We start from the raw sequence: 18,084 nt of genomic DNA on the forward strand, positions 1-18,084 counted from the left end.
CACAATAAAGCCAAGGCTTGTTTCCATTGTGGTCCATACATGGAACATAAAAAGGCACAGAAACACAAATGGACATGTACACTGACAGGACGCATTCTAAAAAAAAATTATAAAAACACCTAACCTGACAACTCATACAGTTAACTAATGTTAAAAGAAAATCCGCAAACCCTTAAAAGCAACTCATGATAAAAGAAATAAAAGCCAAGTTATGATAAAAGAGATTAAAAAAAACATTTTAAGACCAATTTGAGTTGCTGCTGAGCCATGTTTTTAGGGCGGATTTAAATCCGAGAGGGGAGTTCAGGAGTTTTATAAATGTTGGCAGGGCATTCCACATTACCGTAGCCGAGTAAAAAAATGCATATTTCCCCATGCATGTCCTGACTCTCGGCGGGACCAGGTCCGTGGGGCTTCCTCTTGTGGCGTGTTTGTGGACATCTCCTACTTTATTAAAATAATTGACTAGGTACTTGGGGACCGTTTCTTTTAGTACTTTAAAAACCAGTAGCATTTTAAGCTGGTGTACTCTTTCTTCAACCTATGGTTTCAATGACAAATGCTAACAATGCTAACAAGCCATTTTAGGTAATTTAAGGAATGTCAGGTGGAGAAAAATCACCAACAAAAATTCTGTATCCCTTTAAATTGGTTAACCTTATTATGGTATTATTCCTTTTTGGACAAGAGACTGTTTTGTTTATTATTTTATCTTACATTATTATTTCATATTACTATTTTTCTTTTCACAGCAAATTATCTTTGTATTCTGTATTTTTTAGTTTTTGTTAGTTTTTTTTACCTTTCTTTTTCTTGATTATCTTTATTGTTCGAAATAATTCATTCATTCATTCATTATGTTAAATAGTTAATAATATCCAATCTGTGTGATACAAAATACTAGTTGTGCATTCTGTGGAGCTTTACCTTTAGGTTAGAGACTGGCCACTGGCTCTGGGGGAATGAGCAGAAGGTTCCAGGGCTGAGGCCTTCGTTTCGGCAGATGAACTCCACAAACTTGACCCCTCCCACCAGACAATAGCCGCAGTCCAGAACCCGAGGCACTGGCCATTCAGGAGAGTAAACCGAGTCAACATGGCCCACACACACAATGCTGCCACACAATGAACATCCAAAACCCATAATTACACTCATAATGCTCTCATTTAGCTCATTTTGTTGACAGTCGTGATAACACAAAGGCAGAGGATGACACTCAAATGTATATTATGTGTCTTACTCTTCTTACGAGCGATTCTGTGAAAATAGGGTCATGATGATACAGTAAGCGTACTTCATAGATTGTACTTGAGTTGGAGTCTAGAAAATTCTCTCCTAAAAAACGTCTCCTTGCAAGTATTTTGATGAGACATTATCAGGCTAAGATCTAATGTAATGTCTAATGTCTACTAAATGACGGTGACTAATGTCTACTAAATTACGGTGAGTAGAGTAATGTCTACTAAATGTGACCTAGAGTAATGTCTACTAAATGTGACCTAGACTAGAGTAATGTCTACTAAATGACAGTGACCTAGAGTAATGTCTACTAAATGACAGTGACCTAGAGTAATGTCTACTAAATGACAGTGACCTAGAGTAATGTCTACTAAATGACAGTGACCAGAGTAATTGTAATGAGTTACATTGCACATCTGGTATAATAATAAACTTTATTTGTATAGCACCTTTCATACAGAAACTGCAGCTCAAAGTGCTTCACAACAGAAAAAAGACAGGCATAAAATGAGCACATAAAGTGCAGACATATAAAATCACAGTTTTTCACATTAGGATCTGGAGTGCATTGGGACTCACATGTGAGTACTGGAGGGGGTCGTCGGGCCTCGATAGGCACCAGGACTGGGTACGGAGCCTGTGACTCCACCAGTATGAAGTCCTCATAGTCTGCCAGGGAGTCTGGAGCGAAGCGCACTGTGTACTTGCAGCTCATGCCTGGGGCGACGATACCACCCTCCCCAGGGAACCTTCCTGCATAACAGCAGCACAACGTCAAGCCTCCTGTCCTCTGGGCTCATTCACATCTAACGCAGCGTAACGGTGCGTAGGTGTGGACGGGCCATTCGTGTGACATCATGCTGTGAGCATTTCCCCCCGCATTTTCTGATTAGATGTGAATGAGGCCTTGTGGTAACTACATCTTTCTTCATTGTGTTTAGAAAAGTACTCCAAGCCCCCCCCCCCCACCCCCCAAAATAATTCATAAAACTTTTGTTTGCTTTGAACTTTTTTTTTTTTTTTTTTACCAATATTGCATTTTCTCACACCCAAATTCCATTCTTGTTTATTCCTGGAAAATGTGCAGTGTTAATCCAAATGAACACTGACCACACAAAACACATTCTTAATGCCATTACAAGGGGATTTTAAGTGGCTACTACTGGGCAGGGTGCTGATATTCCAGTACGAAACTACAATGGCACTCAAGAGAGAGATGCAGCACCTGCACTGCATTGAACTGCACAGTAATTAGCATCCCAGAGACGCGTGAATGGGTTTATCACTCAGCTCTCTCATTCCTGAAGTGTACTGGCTATTTTAAGAATAGTTACAATGGGATACAAGGATTTCCTCATGTGAGTAGACATGAAACTAGCTCAAACTCCGCCCTCTTGATCCTGAAATCACAACTGTTGCTTCGCTCGGACACAAACTTTGTTTGTCTGGGGGAGAAGCGGCGGTTGTGGTTGGAGGGTTAAGAAAAGAGGGCAGGGCTTGGGATAGGTCGATTGACAGCTCACCCAGGCCAATGGAGAAATACGGCGTGGTGGGAGGGATGACTCTGATGCGGCGACTGGTGGCAGTCAGGTTCCTCAGCTCCACTGTGGTCTAAAGGAGGGGAGATGGACAGCAGAGGTTGGGTAGTTTAGTGCGTTGCCGTAGTTGTTGATGGTAAAAGGTAAATTAACTGCATTTATATACTGCTTTTATCCAAAGTGCTTTACAACCTATGCCTCACATTCATCCATTAACTCAGTGTTTCTCAAAGTGTGGGGCGCGCCCCCCAGGGGAGGCGCAGAGGCATGACAGGGGGGGCCTTGAGATAAAAAAATACAAATAAAATTTGGATTACAGAAAATTATCACTAAAGTGCTATCTGTTGCAGCTGCACTGTTCTCCATGAAAATACCATATTTGGATAAGTTTGACCATTTCTCAAAATCTGAAAATCATTATTTAATAAAACACAGAAAAGGATCACCAAGTTACTCTGTGTAGCAGCCTGAAAATATTGTCTATTATTCAGAACTGCTGACGTGTGTTTTATATCCCCTTTGTACACAAAGACATCATTGATATTCCCACGAGCAATGATATGAGTTTCTCTTCCTTCTATCGGCTGGAGTATGGACCATACACAGTATCGCTGGACCATATTCAACATCCTTCCCTGTGTGACTAGTAGGCGGGACCAGCAGGGGGCGGTGTCTGGCAGAGAGTGTCGGAGAGAGATGGAGCGTGATATATGGGAGCGGAAGACGGAAAGAGATCCTCGGCAGTGAACTTGAACACGAACAGTCGCAACGGACGGGGGCTCGGGAGAGCCCTGTTGCAGAAGTTATGTTGGAGGGCCCCGTGGGATAGCGACGGGTGATAGGAAGTACTTGCTAGTGGACGCGATATCCTAGAAGTACCAGCGATAGTGTGTGAGCAAACAGTGCAGAGCCAAGCACTAACAATCGGGTTATAGTAGTTACTGTGTGCGGTATAAGTAACGTGCGGCTAACAACATATCAAAGTCCTTAACAATCGGGTTATAGTAGTTACTGTGTGCGGTATAGAGTGCGAGCCCCGAGACGCGCGTGGGTCTACAACCGGTCTGCTCCGGCTGCCTGCAATCAGTCTGCCCCGGTTACCTGCGACCAGATCTGCACCCGGCTGCCTGCAGCCTACGGGAGTTCGTCCCGTCCAGCAGGGGTCGTCATCACTCAGCACACGCTCTCAGCCGGCGCTGTCTCTCTGCCCCAGCTCCGCCTGCTAGCATCCTCACCGAGAGCGTTCAACGCCATCTTGCTTTCCGGACAACAGTGGCGCGGCGAGGCGGCCATTTCGGATGAGTACAAATGGGCATTGATGCTCCCGAGCTATTATACAGTATACAGTGTGGTGCAGCCTGCGGGCGAAATTAACGTTGCTACTACCGTTCCATAGGGGTACCCCAAACAATACATGCCGGCCTTAAGATAGGACTTTTACTGGTATTTTGTGGGCCCACCCTTTTGCTTTCTGTTTATTTCTTTTGAGTGTGATACCGTGTTGGTGTAATAATATTTTCCCATTCAGTGAACCCTTCTATTCCTCCCCTATGTCCTCCCTTCTTTTCCCATATTACGGAGTAATAGAGCAGTATATGTAAACCCTTAGGGAAGGTATTGATACTGTGTTTAGCCCAGACGTGGGCAGCACTTAGTCTGGGTACAGCGAGAGCACTTGGTGCCTAGGGAGTAATTACATAATTACCAGACTGTAACTATCGTGTAACGATGACCATGGTGCAATAATTACCAGACTGTAACTATTGTGTAACGACAACCATGGTGCAATAATCACCAGACCGTAACTATTGTGTAACGAGAACAATGGTGCAATAATAATCAGACTGAATGGGAGCACGGTGTGTGTGTCTTTTATTGAGCCTAATCTTAACCCTTTTGATGCGGGTAACATATATATTATTAACCCCTTCCTATTTAACCTTCCCTTTCCCACTGTAAGGTTTCTGGTGTTAATGAGGGAGGGTACTGCTCGCGGGGGGAACCAAGTTATTTATTTACCATCCAGTCACTAGGTGTGGGGGGGGTGCTAAGGGGACAATTGGGGAGAGTGAGGGCGTGTTGGGGAGTACTGCTGATTGCCCTGGAAGAGAGAGGAAGACCAGAGTACCGGACTAGGTTTGTAAATCCTGGGCCCCATACACTCCCACTGACAGCCTCCAGTTGACGCTCCTGACCCCAAAGACAGAGGTGCAGCTAGCCAGAGTTCTACTGTGTCTCACTACCTAGTGACCGTGCACCACAGTTCCCACGAAGCAGGGATAATCCACCCTGCTACATCTGGATAAAAAAAAACTTTACAGACAACATTGAGACAAAGCTTCCTGACACATCTCCATCCAAACTCTTGGAAGAACTCATTGAAATCTCATCTGATACCACCTGGAGAGCTAGTTTCAGAGTGTGGTGCTGAGTACCAAGTATCTCATGATGCAGCAGTTAAGGTGTTGATACCATTCAGCACCACATATCTGTGTGAAGCTGGCTTTTCATCCATGACAGCTCTGAAAACAAAATATAGGGCCAAGTTGAGCCTTGAGGATGACATGCGTGTTGCCTTGTCAAAGACTGACAGCAATAAAGACTATTTGCTTATTTCCTATGTTCGCTTTGTAAATTCCCAGAAGATCTGCTGTTTTGCAAATATGTCAAAAACAGAGCGACAGCTGATGAGCTCTTCAAAATTATTGACAGTTACCCGACAGAACATGGACTGAAATGGGAGAACTGTGTGGACTTTTGCTCTGACGGTGCGCAGGCCATGGCAGGGAAAACGAGGGGGCTACAGGTGCTCATCAAGGGGGTCTCGCCAAACGCGCAATGGACGCACTGTAAATTCACAGAGAGGCGCCAGCGTCAAGACAGCTTAGCCCTGAGCTGAATGAGGTTTTGACAGAAGTTATAAACGTGGTAAATTTCATCAAAACCCGACCCCTGAAACCGCGCCTGTTCTCTGCGCTGTGTGAGGAGATGGGAGCTGACCATTCTGCAGTGCTGTTTCACAGCGAGGCAAGGTGGCTCTCGCGAGGGAAGGTGTTGTCAATTTGAAAGGTCACGATATTGGTGTTATTTCAATAAATTTAAACATGGCCCATTTCATGACTATTTTGTTGGGGCGAGGGGGGGGGGGGGGGGGGGGGGGGGGGGGCCCAAAATATTTTGGTCCGCCAAAGGGGGGCCTGACAGAAAAAGTTTGAGAAGCACTGCATTAACTCATACATTCACACACTGATGGTGGAGGCTGGAATCGAACCGGGAACCTTCGGATTACCCGACAACTGCTCTACCTGCATCACTGGGGTTACGTGCTTTGCTCAAGGGTACCTCAGCCATAGTTTTTTAACTATAAACGCTGGTCCAGGTAATCATGACCATGTATAACAGCAGTGGAAGCGAGTTTCCTCAGTAGGTACCCCCATACTGTACCTCATACACTTGACCCACGGTGTAGTCAGTGAAGAAAACCACGGAGGGATTGGCCAGGAAGACTGGGATGGGCTCATCTGTGGAGCTGTCAGGGAGACAGAGGAGCAACACAACACCCTGAGCGTTCTGCCTTGTATGCTTAAGAAAATAAGTATAGGCAGGTAAAGCAGGTAGGACAGACCGAGGTGACAAGCACCACATTCTCAAGTACATTGTGTTGGACACAGATACAGAAATCTGTTTTGTGTCAGAACACACAATACTGCGTTACAAAAAAGAAAAACACACAACAACCATGTTACAGCATAGACAGACATACAGACAAGACATCATAGAAACAATGTGATTAACCCCTTCCCTCGCAACCAACCGTAGTCATTTGATTGTGGCACAGTCCCATAAGTCCAAGGTTATATTGCACAGCCCTTTTATATTGCACTATAATAATAACTGGACTTTTTTTTTTATCCACTTTTTCTCCTCCTGTTTTTCTGTGTTTTTCTCCCATCCCAATTTAGTCGTTATGCCAATTCCCCCCTCCCCTTCCTGGTCGTTGCTCGCATGTGCCCCCCACTGGTCGGTCTAGGGAGCCCTGAAGTCTATCAGATGCATCCTCCGAGACATAGGAGACAGCCAGCAGCATCTTTTCACCTGCCAGCGCGGACTCTCATTGGTGAGGTGTAACGTGTGGGAGGTCACACTACCCTCACCATCTCCCTCCCTCGCTGTGCAGGTGCCCTGACCAACCTGTAGGAGTCGCTGTTTACAACGACCGGAATACCACCCCACCGGCTTCCCTCCCGCTGACTCTGCCAAGCCGGACAGCCGGATTCGATACCAGTGTCTCTCGCGTTGGTGACGAGCGCTTGGTCCGCTGCGCCACCCAGCCGCCCAATAACTGTGACACACATGCGATGGGCGGCACACACAGGAACACACACATGCAATAATTATTTGGGTCGCCAATTAAATCGAGTCTCTGCGCTTGACCCATCCCATCGTCCTTCCCCAGCCGGGAGAAGATAGGGGCGATCTGTTGTGCATGTTTTTCCATTGGGGAAATCCTTGCGAACACGGGGAGAACATGCAAACTCCACACAGAAAGGCCTGGGAGATACCCCACCTGGGTACCTGGCAACGCGGAAACCTGGTCCCCAAGCGGGAATCCAACCCTGGACCTTTTAGCTGTGAGGCGACAGTGTTAACCACCGTACCTACAGTATACCACTATCCTGTGTACTGTAGGTTGCGACCATATTTCTATCCTACTTAAAGGAATACTCAAATTTTGGGGGAAATTGGCTTATTTGCCATCTACCCCGGAGTTAGACAAGCAGATACATACCCTTTTCTTCTCTGTGCATGCATTCAGAGTAGGGAACACCTGCACGTTAGCCTAGCTTAGCACCATTCACTGGAAGTAGGGCTGCTCAGTTAGCCTAGTTCCCAACAGTCACGAAATACACTCCAAATACAACTCCAAAACTTTCCTGTAAACATGTTGTGACCTGTGTATTTACCACGTGGAGAGATTGTAACAAAAAAAATTATTAGAAATGTTTCGTTTTCTAAGCAGATATATACTCTGGGCGCAGTGATTTCATGCATCACCTCCAAAGCCCCGTTGTAACTTCCGTCAATAAAACCAATGTGACAAGCGACAAGATGCACTTTCATTGAGTGAAGTGGATATCATAGAGTAGTAGTATCTAGATAAATCACAACTTTATAATCATGCTTCTGTGTGTTGTAAAGAGTTGTGCTAAGAAATCATCGAGGCCAGGGATTAATTTTTTGTTTCATAGAATTCCAACTAAAGATCCGGACCGGTTGAAGCTATGACTACTTGCTCTGAACATAGTCAAGAACCATCGTGTTTGCTCACAGCATTTTGCACAAGATGAGTATTATGAAAAAATGCTACAGTAACCAAACCATGAGACGTTTTCTGAAGGATACGGCCATCCCATCCATCGGCATCGCACAGAGAGGAGAAAGTGAAACACTGGCAACCATGACTGTGGTAAGTTTTCAGTTATGTTTTTAGATGGAAGGCTGTCTTGTTAGTCAGGTTAGTCTTGTCGCTAGCTTGTCACATTGGTTTTATTGACGGAAGTTACAACAGGGCTTTGGAGGTGATGCGTGAAATCATTGTGCCCAGGCAGCATTCCGAGTATATATCTGCTTAGAAAACGAATTTGTTTTATTTCTCCACGTGGTAAATACACAGGTCACAACATGTTTACAGGAATGTTTTGGAGTGTATTTGGAGTGTATTTCATGACTGTTGGGAACTAAGCTAACTGGGCAGCCCTACTCCCAGTGAATGACGCTAAGCTAGGCTAACGGTGCGGGTGTTCCCTACTCTGAATGCATGCAGAAAAGGGTATCTGCTTGTCTAACTCCAAAGTATATGGCAAATAAGCAAATTTCCCAAAAAGTTGGTGTGTTCCTTTAAGTAGGCTTATTGAATGTGGTGCAAATTCATTTTTGAATCTTTTCAGTTTCCACTTGGGGCATCTGAAGCGCCTATGTGAGGGTAGCAGCTCGTATTCTGTGTGTAATATATATTTAGGCCTACATCTAAATTTACATTTAGTAATTTAGCTGACGCTTTTATCCAAAGCGACTTACATGTTCTGCACAACAAATCAGCAGGAAGGGTACAACTCTGGCAGCTAATGGTAAGTAAGATTGTTCGTTAAACAGTGTCAAACTTGAGTGCTACAGTCTTGAGTGCATAGTAGTATAGACATATTAGCATAGTACTGTAAGTAGAAATATAGACATGGTATTAGCAAAGTGCATAATAGTAAACGACAGTTAGACAGTACATCTAAATATACACACGCACAAGCACACACACACACACACACACACGTTAGGGTTGGGTACTGAACTCTGTACTTTTAAGGGTACTGACCGAATTACATCGGTACAACCGATTACCGATTCACGTTAGATCAATCTGTACCACATTTCGGTACCTTTACGTGTTTAGTATAAGAGTGTAATATACTAGACAAGAGGGAGCCTTTTCCACAAATATATATATTACTGTCCCATCTCCTGGGTCTTTGGAAAGACCAGACGAGGTCAGAGGAGTTTGATAGTATTTACTGAGGATGGCCAGATAATAACATTTACAAACATAATACATGATCATGCAATTTATTTTGTGGGGTGTGGTGCAACTATAAATAACAAAATGTTCTAAATAAATAACAATGTTGAAATTGAGAAGTTTGGACTTTTTTATTTATCACAGAGAGAGGTAAATATTGAAAGAATTTACCGTTGTGCACAGATACCAAATTCCAGGAACTGGTATTGGTACCGGTACAGGTTCAAATGTGAATGGTACCCAACCCTATTAGTAATACAGTAATACAGTAAGTAATACATACTAAGATACCAATACACATCAGCATACACAACATCCACTTGTCTAAACACACACACACCAGCACACACACACACACACACACACACACACACACACACACACACACACACACACACACACACACACACACACACACACACACACACACACACACACACACACACACACACACACACACACACACACACACACACACACACACACACACACACACACACACACACACACACACACAGCTGTCCCTCCCTCTTTATCTATGAGAACACATAGCTGGCGTGTGCATGGCTGGTAGGCTACTCACACTACTTAAGGCTTAACCTTGTTAGCCACGTATGTCTTCCCAGCACATTCAACCACAGCATTAAACTAGGTAGGAATGCTGAGAGCGTCCAATGAAAACACATTCATTAAATACATATCTTAAATAAGTAGCTTACATAACAGTGCCCCCTCAGCAAGGTGCTGAGGAAAAGCACAGACGAGAGACTGCAGACGAGACGGTGTCTGTCTCCACTGAGCGACAAAGACTCTGTCTGTTTTAAACCGCTATTACATTAGGGTTAACCTGATTACACGGAGTGTCTTGTTAAGCGGCCATATTGTCTTTTTTTTTTTTTATCCCTATACCTGAGAGGTGTATTGTATAGGGCCCTGAAGAGTGTATTGTGTAAGGGCCCTGGTGGCCACTGAAAATATGGCAGTCAGATGGTAGATTGTTGAGGTCTTTAAGATTGTGTTGGCAACGGCGACAGGACATTCCACTGGATGCTACTGGGCATTGTGCTGCATAGCAGCACAGAACACGAATTATACGGAGAGACGTGGAGCGGCGTTATTCAATAAGGGAGTCTAATTCTGATGATGGCTGTGTCTGGGGCATAATATGATTGTGAATATGTAACCGGCATCGGTCTGGTCTTCCATCTTCCACAAAAGACACAGCGGGGAACGGGATGCGAAACATTCAGACTGTTTTATTATTACAGTGATGATGATGAGGAAGGGGAACCTGAGGCTGGCAGCGTTAACACAAGCAACTTTTCACATGCAACTCTACTCTACTATGGGACCTCTACTCTTCTCCATATATGTAAATGATCTTTGTATCAACCTGTCTAATGCTGCTTACCATTTCTATGCTGATGACACAGTAATTTATTGCTCATCTCCCAGTGTTGTGCAAACGATGGAGTTCTTGCAATCTGCCTTTGACATTGTTCAGTCACATCTTACCCAGCTTAAGCTCGTGTTAAATGCTGGCAAATCAAAGTTTATGCTCTTCTCAAATGGGAAGAGACTCCCAGCTGATCTTCCCACACTTGTTACTGCTGGAGGGACTGACATCGAAAGGGTTGCTTCTAGAGTTGTTCCGATACCGATACCAGTATCGGAAATGCCGCCGATACTGCCTAAAATGCTGGTATCGGTATCGGCGAGTACACGTAAATTCTAGCCTCCGATCCCATGATGTAATTTATCTCCTGCCGAGTCCTGCGGAGAGTGAGGATTATAAAATGAACATGTTTTAAAGTGTGATGCTGTGTCATTTTAACAGCAGATACACTTTCTTAAATTCCATTGTCCCCGACAGTGCGGTGTGACGGGGAGCTCGGACGGGATGTGTTTTGCTGGTGTTATGATAGCATTAGCTGGAAAGATAGCTAGTTGGAACAACATCCGCTTTAACGTTACAAATCAGATGATCGCCTGTCCTTTCTCCAGGACCTAACACTGTCCGTGACCGTCTATCAACAATAATGCACCCACGGTGAATTGTATTTAAGTTAAGTAGCTACTGACTAGCGTTAGCTGACTATTACTAACATTATCAAATGTCAATGCGGGAAGACGAGCTAGGTCAGTTAGCTTAGCTTGATAACGTTACCGTGTCTAAAGTTGGTGCTATTTATAATCCAGCAATAATGGCTGCAGACCTGCAAGCAAAGTACAGCAAGTGCCAAAAAATAAGAGTCTGAGGCGGAGTTTCAAAAGAGAATGTTGAATATTTATTTTGCATCAAAAATCACAACATGAACGTTCTATAGCCTGCAGGATAATGAAAGACCCTCACCACCCCAATAACAGCCTGTTTCAGCTGCTGAGGTCAGGCAGACGCCTGCAAATCCCAGCTACTAGGACAGAGCGGCTTAGGCTCAGCTTCTTCCCCCAGGCCATCAGAGCCATGAACAATGTACATTGAGTGCTCAGAACATTGAACTGTCCACACACAAGCACACATGAACACACACACGACACGCACACTGTGCACGCTCACACACGAGCAGCCACTTAACACTTTAACATGAGCGGGCACACACTCATGTCGCACACACGCACACTTATGGCCAAAGGAAAGGACACTTTAAATTAGAATAACAGGAACAGTGTATTGCACTACCAAAGCTAACTAGCATGTCACACATGCGCTGTAAATAACTATGTACAGATACCGAGATGTCACTCCATGTTACCTGCTACCTGTTACTGCACAATGTTGTTTCTTCTTTTGATTCTATTATATGTACCACTGTATTGCACATCGTTGCGGGCAAGACCACCCGCATTTCATTGTATACCTGTATGCCGTGACAATTAAAACTCTTGACTTGACTTGACTTGACTTCTATCTGCCACTAGCTTACAGACTGAATAGGGTATATCTGCAGAGCCACGGAGTAGCGAGTGCAACACCGTTTAATGTCCGTGTGGATCATTGGAGTAGGGTAAATCTGCAGTGCTGCAGCCCATACTCATTGATTAATGATACTAATACAAATCTATACAATCACCTGTTGTTGAATAAATACCATTACTTTCCAGTTATTACTAAAAACAGTATAACAGTATCTGTAAAAAAAAAAAAAAAAAAAAAAAGTATTTATATAATTTTTTATTTTTATTTTGTATGCACTGGTATCGGATAAATATCGGTATCGGCCGATACCCAAAGCTTAGGTATCGGAATCGGATCGGAAAGGGAAAAATGGTATCGGAACATCTCTAGTTGCTTCCTACAAATATCTAGGCATTACAGTGGACAAGAACCATACGTTTAAATCTCACATAGACAAACTTGTGTCAAAGCTGAAGCTTAAACTCGGCTTCTTTTTCAGAAACAGGTCCTGTTTTTCACTTAAAGTGAGAAGTCACCTGATCTCGACCACCTTCTTACCACTACTCGATTATGGTGACTTACTCCACATGTATGCACCTGATCAGTACCTTAGAAAGCTTGATACTGTGTACCATTCTGCCTTACGCTTTGTCACGGGATGTGGAAATCGAGTGCACCATTGCACCCTATATACCATTGCAAGTTATCCATCTCTACAAATACGGCAATTTTCTCGATGGCTCTCTCTGGTGCACAAAGCTCTGCTTAAACTGGTTCCCTCGTACCTAAGTGTGCTTCTGTGCACAAAGCAATATAAGTATGCCCTTCGTTCTCAAGCTGCTCTAACACTGGAAGTTCCCCATATGAGAACTGAATTGGGAAAAAGGGCTTTTAAATATGCTGCTCCTTCATCTTGGAACAAGATACAGGAGGACCTAAAATTACCAGGACTGGTCACCCTCGGAGAATTCAAAGCCATTTTAAAATCCTACGAACTCAGTTCCCTTGGACAGTGCAACTGTGTTTGATCATTTGCCTGTTTGATAACTTGCCTGAAATTGGAGCTTGATGTAAATGTTTTATCTGTATTTTATTGTGATGTTCTTTTTTATGTTGAAACTTTCTGCTGCCTTGCTTGGCCAGATCGCTCTTGAAAAAGAGATTTTAATCTCAATGATGCTTATCTGGTTAAATAAAGGATTTGATTGATTGATTGATTGAACTCGAGTCCACGTGACGTGACTGTTACTTTGTCTGTAACTTGAAATTGACATCATCCTGCAACTGTAAATTAATTGCACTTGGAGTATACTGCCCTGCAGAAGCTAACCGCATTTAGTAACTATGTAACCTCGTTCCCAGTTTTATCTCAGTGAGATAAAGCCTGGTAAAGAACTACTGCCGAAAGTGTCTATGGGGTAGAATTTCGGGTGTATGTACTTCCCCTGGAAGCTGCCTCCGAATGGACCAAACCTTTTCTGAATCATGTCGGCAAACAAACGTCCCGGTCATGTAGTAAATTCTTGAGGCAAAGCCGCTGCAGTGGCTTAAACGAGGAAAACGTTTCTATAATTGTTTTGTCGAAACCGGAAAGCCTGTAGCCTGTACTTCCTGTACTTCTGTTTAGACATTTTAGGAGGCATATCTTTACCAGCCTAGTAACTATGCAACCAGTGAAACTGAGAAAAATCAGTAGTACTAATTTGTATATTTTGTACCCAGTTTAATCACCTGTACATAGTATATTGCACTTTACTGCTACATTTGCACTCTGGTTGGATGCCAAACTTCTTTTCATTGTACTGTACTTGTGCTGTATAATGACAATACATTGAATCTAATCTAATCTAATATAATATAATATCATATAATATAATATAAACAGGAACCTTGCCATGAGTATTTCAACTTGTGGTTTCACTTTGGTTTTGACTGTGGCAAACATTTGTATACAGTACATGGAGGGAACAGAGGTAAGATTGGCAGAGCGAAGAAACACAATAAACCGGGAGCTCTGCGTCTTTTTGTTACCATGGCGATGACAGAAACCTCCGCCAAAGCGTAACCGATTAATGTCAAGAGAGACGCACCTTCTTTTCTGTCGAGAGACGACTGTCAAAAGTGCGGAGCACCCTAGCATTAATAAGCCTTAACGCTGAGAGCACCCTAGCATATAAATTAGCCTTAACAGCAGACTAATTAAAGACAGAGCTGGGAGAGATCACATAATGCTGACAGCATAATCAGTAAGATCACATTACGCATCTCTTCTATGGCATAATAGGTGCACTGCTGTTCGAACCAAGGGAAAGGCATGCTTACATAATACACAGGTCATATTCAAGACCGATAATCTGAGCACAGGCTTTTGTGTTCCGTCAACTGTGAACTATTAGTTTCATACGATGTTATCATATTTCAGATTATATGACCTAGGATGTCAATGACATCCACAAAAGGCTGCCTCATTATTATAAGATGATAAGCAGTTGCTACAGTAATAATGATGGTATAATGAAGCCGCCGTCGACTAAAAACACACTTTTTCAATCAATATCTGGATAAATATATTCGTACTGTCTTACTATTATGTACTATGCTACTATGTCTATACAACTATCTACTATGTACTAAGCCTATACTAGTGCCTACTATGCTAATATGTCTATACTACTATGCACTCAGAGTGAAGCACTCAACTTACCCTTAGCTGCCGTCGTACCCTTCCTGCTGACTTGTAAGTCGCCTTGGATAAAAGCGTCAGCTAAATGACTAAATGTAAAAGCATAATAAAGGGCAGACGTATGTTTTAACACTGCTGATCCGACCTACAAGCGACTCAAGCACTATGCGTGCCCCTATCTATGAGAAAAGGGAAAGGGGAAAAAAGATCTCAGTAAATAGATCAGAGATTTTACTTATTTTTCTTCTCATATAAAATGTTTTACCCTGATATTTTTATATTCAGATCTACTGTAATTGTATTTCCTATATTTATGTCTTTCTACTATTACCCTGCCCATACCAGTACCTCCCTTCCCCCCTCCCCCATGCTGCTATGACGGGGGAGGATCAATAAAATAATGTCTTATCTTATCTTATTTCATGTGTAAAAAATAAAAAAGATTAAAATAAAAACAAAGGGTTGGATTAAAGGCCACGGGGTAGGTTGGACGGCGAGGAGGACAGACCCCAAATCAACACTCACTTCGGGCTCTCAAAGGGTGCTTTGAAACATCACCCGTGGAAGAGCCACGCTGACTGTTACACACAAAACGAACAGTGACACCGGAGTAGCGGGTCCTCGGGCCCAGGTGGGGTTCATTGTACTTGACATACTGTACAGTTTCACGTTTACCTGTGTTCCGTAGCTGCGTCTCTCGCCGTGCTCCTGGGCAGAACGAGCGACATGCCGCCCCGCTGCGCGTCAGGGGGAACGAAGCGAGGGTTGCGTAAGAAGTCCTGTCGGTCCTTCAGCTTCTGAAGCGTGTCCCGCTCCTCCGCTCTGACCTGTGCGCTCGGCTTGTCCGTCCACTTGGGCCTGTGACGCGCCTGGGCCGGCTTCTGGTCGCACGTGGGAGATCGAATACAGATTCAACATGTTTCATATCTTATACCCGGTCAATGTATGTACATTATGTACATATCTATCACCTGTGACAAAATGGCATCCAATGTAATAAAAAAAAGTCAACCAACGAACTAGATTCTTGTACCGGATCTCCTCTCTGGTAAACAAGAATACCCTGAAGACTCTGGCAGGAGCAGTCATTCAAGGGTACTACGACTATGCTTGCACCTCATGGTACCAAAGCACCTCAAAGGTGCTAAAAACAAGATTACAAACATCACAAAACAAACTGGTCAGACTACTACTTGACCTTACTCCTAGAGCAGTACAGCAACTTGCAATGGGCCAGGTCTAAAAGATACACTACACCACACAGACACCCATGTACATGTCGAAATACTTCCCAAAGGTCAGTGAATACCACGCCCACAACACCAGAGGGAGCTCAACAAATCATGTGCAACCCAGATTCGGCACAAAGGGACTAAACACATTTCGCAATTATGCCACAACAATGTGGAACGCCCTACCCACAGCCGTAAAAAGATGTGAATCCCTACCCACATTCAAAACCGCTCTTAAAGAGCACCTACGGGAGGCTGCAATTCGAAACTGGCCACCATAAAGGTCCAAACCCCCCCTCCCCAAATAGACAGTCTCCTCCCCACCGTATGTATATATTTTCTCCCCACCGTATGTATATTTTTTCTCCCACCCACCCACCCACCCCCTCCTAATGTACAGTCTCCTCCCCATCATATGTATATAATCTCTGTTAGGATCTATGGGTAACAGTACTGTATATTTGCATATCATATATGTTGTGTATGTCATAAATGTCACTATGAATTGAAAATGGGGGACCCTGATGTAAACAAGACACACGTCTTTCTCTGGTCTGCATCCCCTTAACAATTGTGTGCATTGTACCCATTCTGCAATCTGTTAAATAGAGTTTTCATTCATTCATTCATTCATTCATTCATTCATTCATTCATTCATTCATTCACCTACCGTTTTCATCAAACCAAGGGACTTCTATCGAAGTTGTGTCCACCTATAAATACTTAAACCTTTTAATTGATGACAACCTTTCTTTTAAGTCCCATATTGACCACCTTTTTAAGAAATCAAAGTTAAAGTTAGGCTTCTTTTCTTTTTTTTTAATAAGTCGTGGTTTTCTTTTAATGCCAGGAAATGTCTTGTTGCTGCCACCTTCTTGCCTCTTTTAGATTATGGTGATGTTCTGTACAAGGATGCATCTCAACACTCTCTTCACTTGTTATACGCAGTCTACCATGGGGCGTTGAGATTCATTACTGGTTGTAAGCCCCTTACACATCATTGTATCCTCTACTCACTTCTAGGTTGGACATATCTACACTCTTCACTGGTACTGCTTCATCTATAAATTTGTCCTTGGTCTGTTCCCCTCTTACCTATCATCCCTCATGGTGCAGAAACAGAGTCGTTTTGGTCTGCGGTCACAGGATTTTTTAACTCTATACCATTTGCCCGTACTGAACTTGGAAAAACAGTCTTTTTCTATTCTGCCCCATCTACGTGGAACTTATTGCAAAAGGGACTGAGGCTCCCGAACCTAATTGCCATTGTGGATTTTAAACTTCTTATACGCAATATTGAGAGGGCATCCATGGGGGCCTGTTCTTTTTCTTGCTCTTAATTTAATTTATCTAGATTTTAGCCTCTCTTAGATTTTTTGTTGAGTTACTTGTCTTGTATTAGTTTCAAGTTTCAAGTTTCTTTAATAGTTGTCATACAGAAGTACAGAATACTTTTATACAAAATGCTTCTTACTGTTACGCTCCAGAGACTGTGCTAGACAAGATAAGTGTGAAATAAAATAGTATAGCATGTAAAAATAGAAGTAAAAATAGAAGTCAAGTCAGTGTTCAGTATATACATAATTATGTAGTCTGGAACTTGTTTTATGTATTTGTTGTGTTTGTTTGGTGGATCAGGTCGCTCTTGTAAATGAGACTGTGTCTCAATGACATTTTTTTTAATACCCTGCAGATACCCTGTATATGAACTGGTAGTTTCAAGTTTCTTGTTTCTTTAATAGTTGTCATACAGAAGTACAGAATACTTTTGTACAAAATGCTTCTTACTGTTGCGCTCCAGAGACTGTGCATGACAAGATAAGTATGAAATAAAAACATAGTAAAAATTAGAAGAAAAAAAAAAAAGAGGTCACAGTGTTCAGTTTAGACATATGTACAATGTTCGTAGACGTAGTTACCATACAATA

The 18,084-nt window shown here is 43.1% G+C and overlaps 1 protein-coding gene across 1 annotated transcript in view; it reads right to left on the minus strand.

The window, feature by feature from the left end:
* The window catches only part of dlec1 (DLEC1 cilia and flagella associated protein), a 97,285-nt gene that overhangs the window by 74,335 nt on the left and 4,866 nt on the right, over positions 1-18,084 (minus strand). Inside the window, exons 6-10 of the mRNA XM_084325834.1 lie at positions 15,600-15,805; positions 6,222-6,306; positions 2,763-2,850; positions 1,819-1,992; positions 928-1,064 (exon numbers count right to left, since the gene is read on the minus strand). Of these exons, the coding sequence (XP_084181960.1) occupies positions 928-1,064; positions 1,819-1,992; positions 2,763-2,850; positions 6,222-6,306; positions 15,600-15,805 (690 nt within the window). The remainder of the gene's footprint in view (positions 1-927; positions 1,065-1,818; positions 1,993-2,762; positions 2,851-6,221; positions 6,307-15,599; positions 15,806-18,084) is intronic.

The sequence above is a fragment of the Notolepis coatsorum genome, assembly GCF_963971535.1.
Source record: "Notolepis coatsorum genome assembly, chromosome: 12".
Classification (NCBI taxonomy): domain Eukaryota; kingdom Metazoa; phylum Chordata; class Actinopteri; order Aulopiformes; family Paralepididae; genus Notolepis; species Notolepis coatsorum.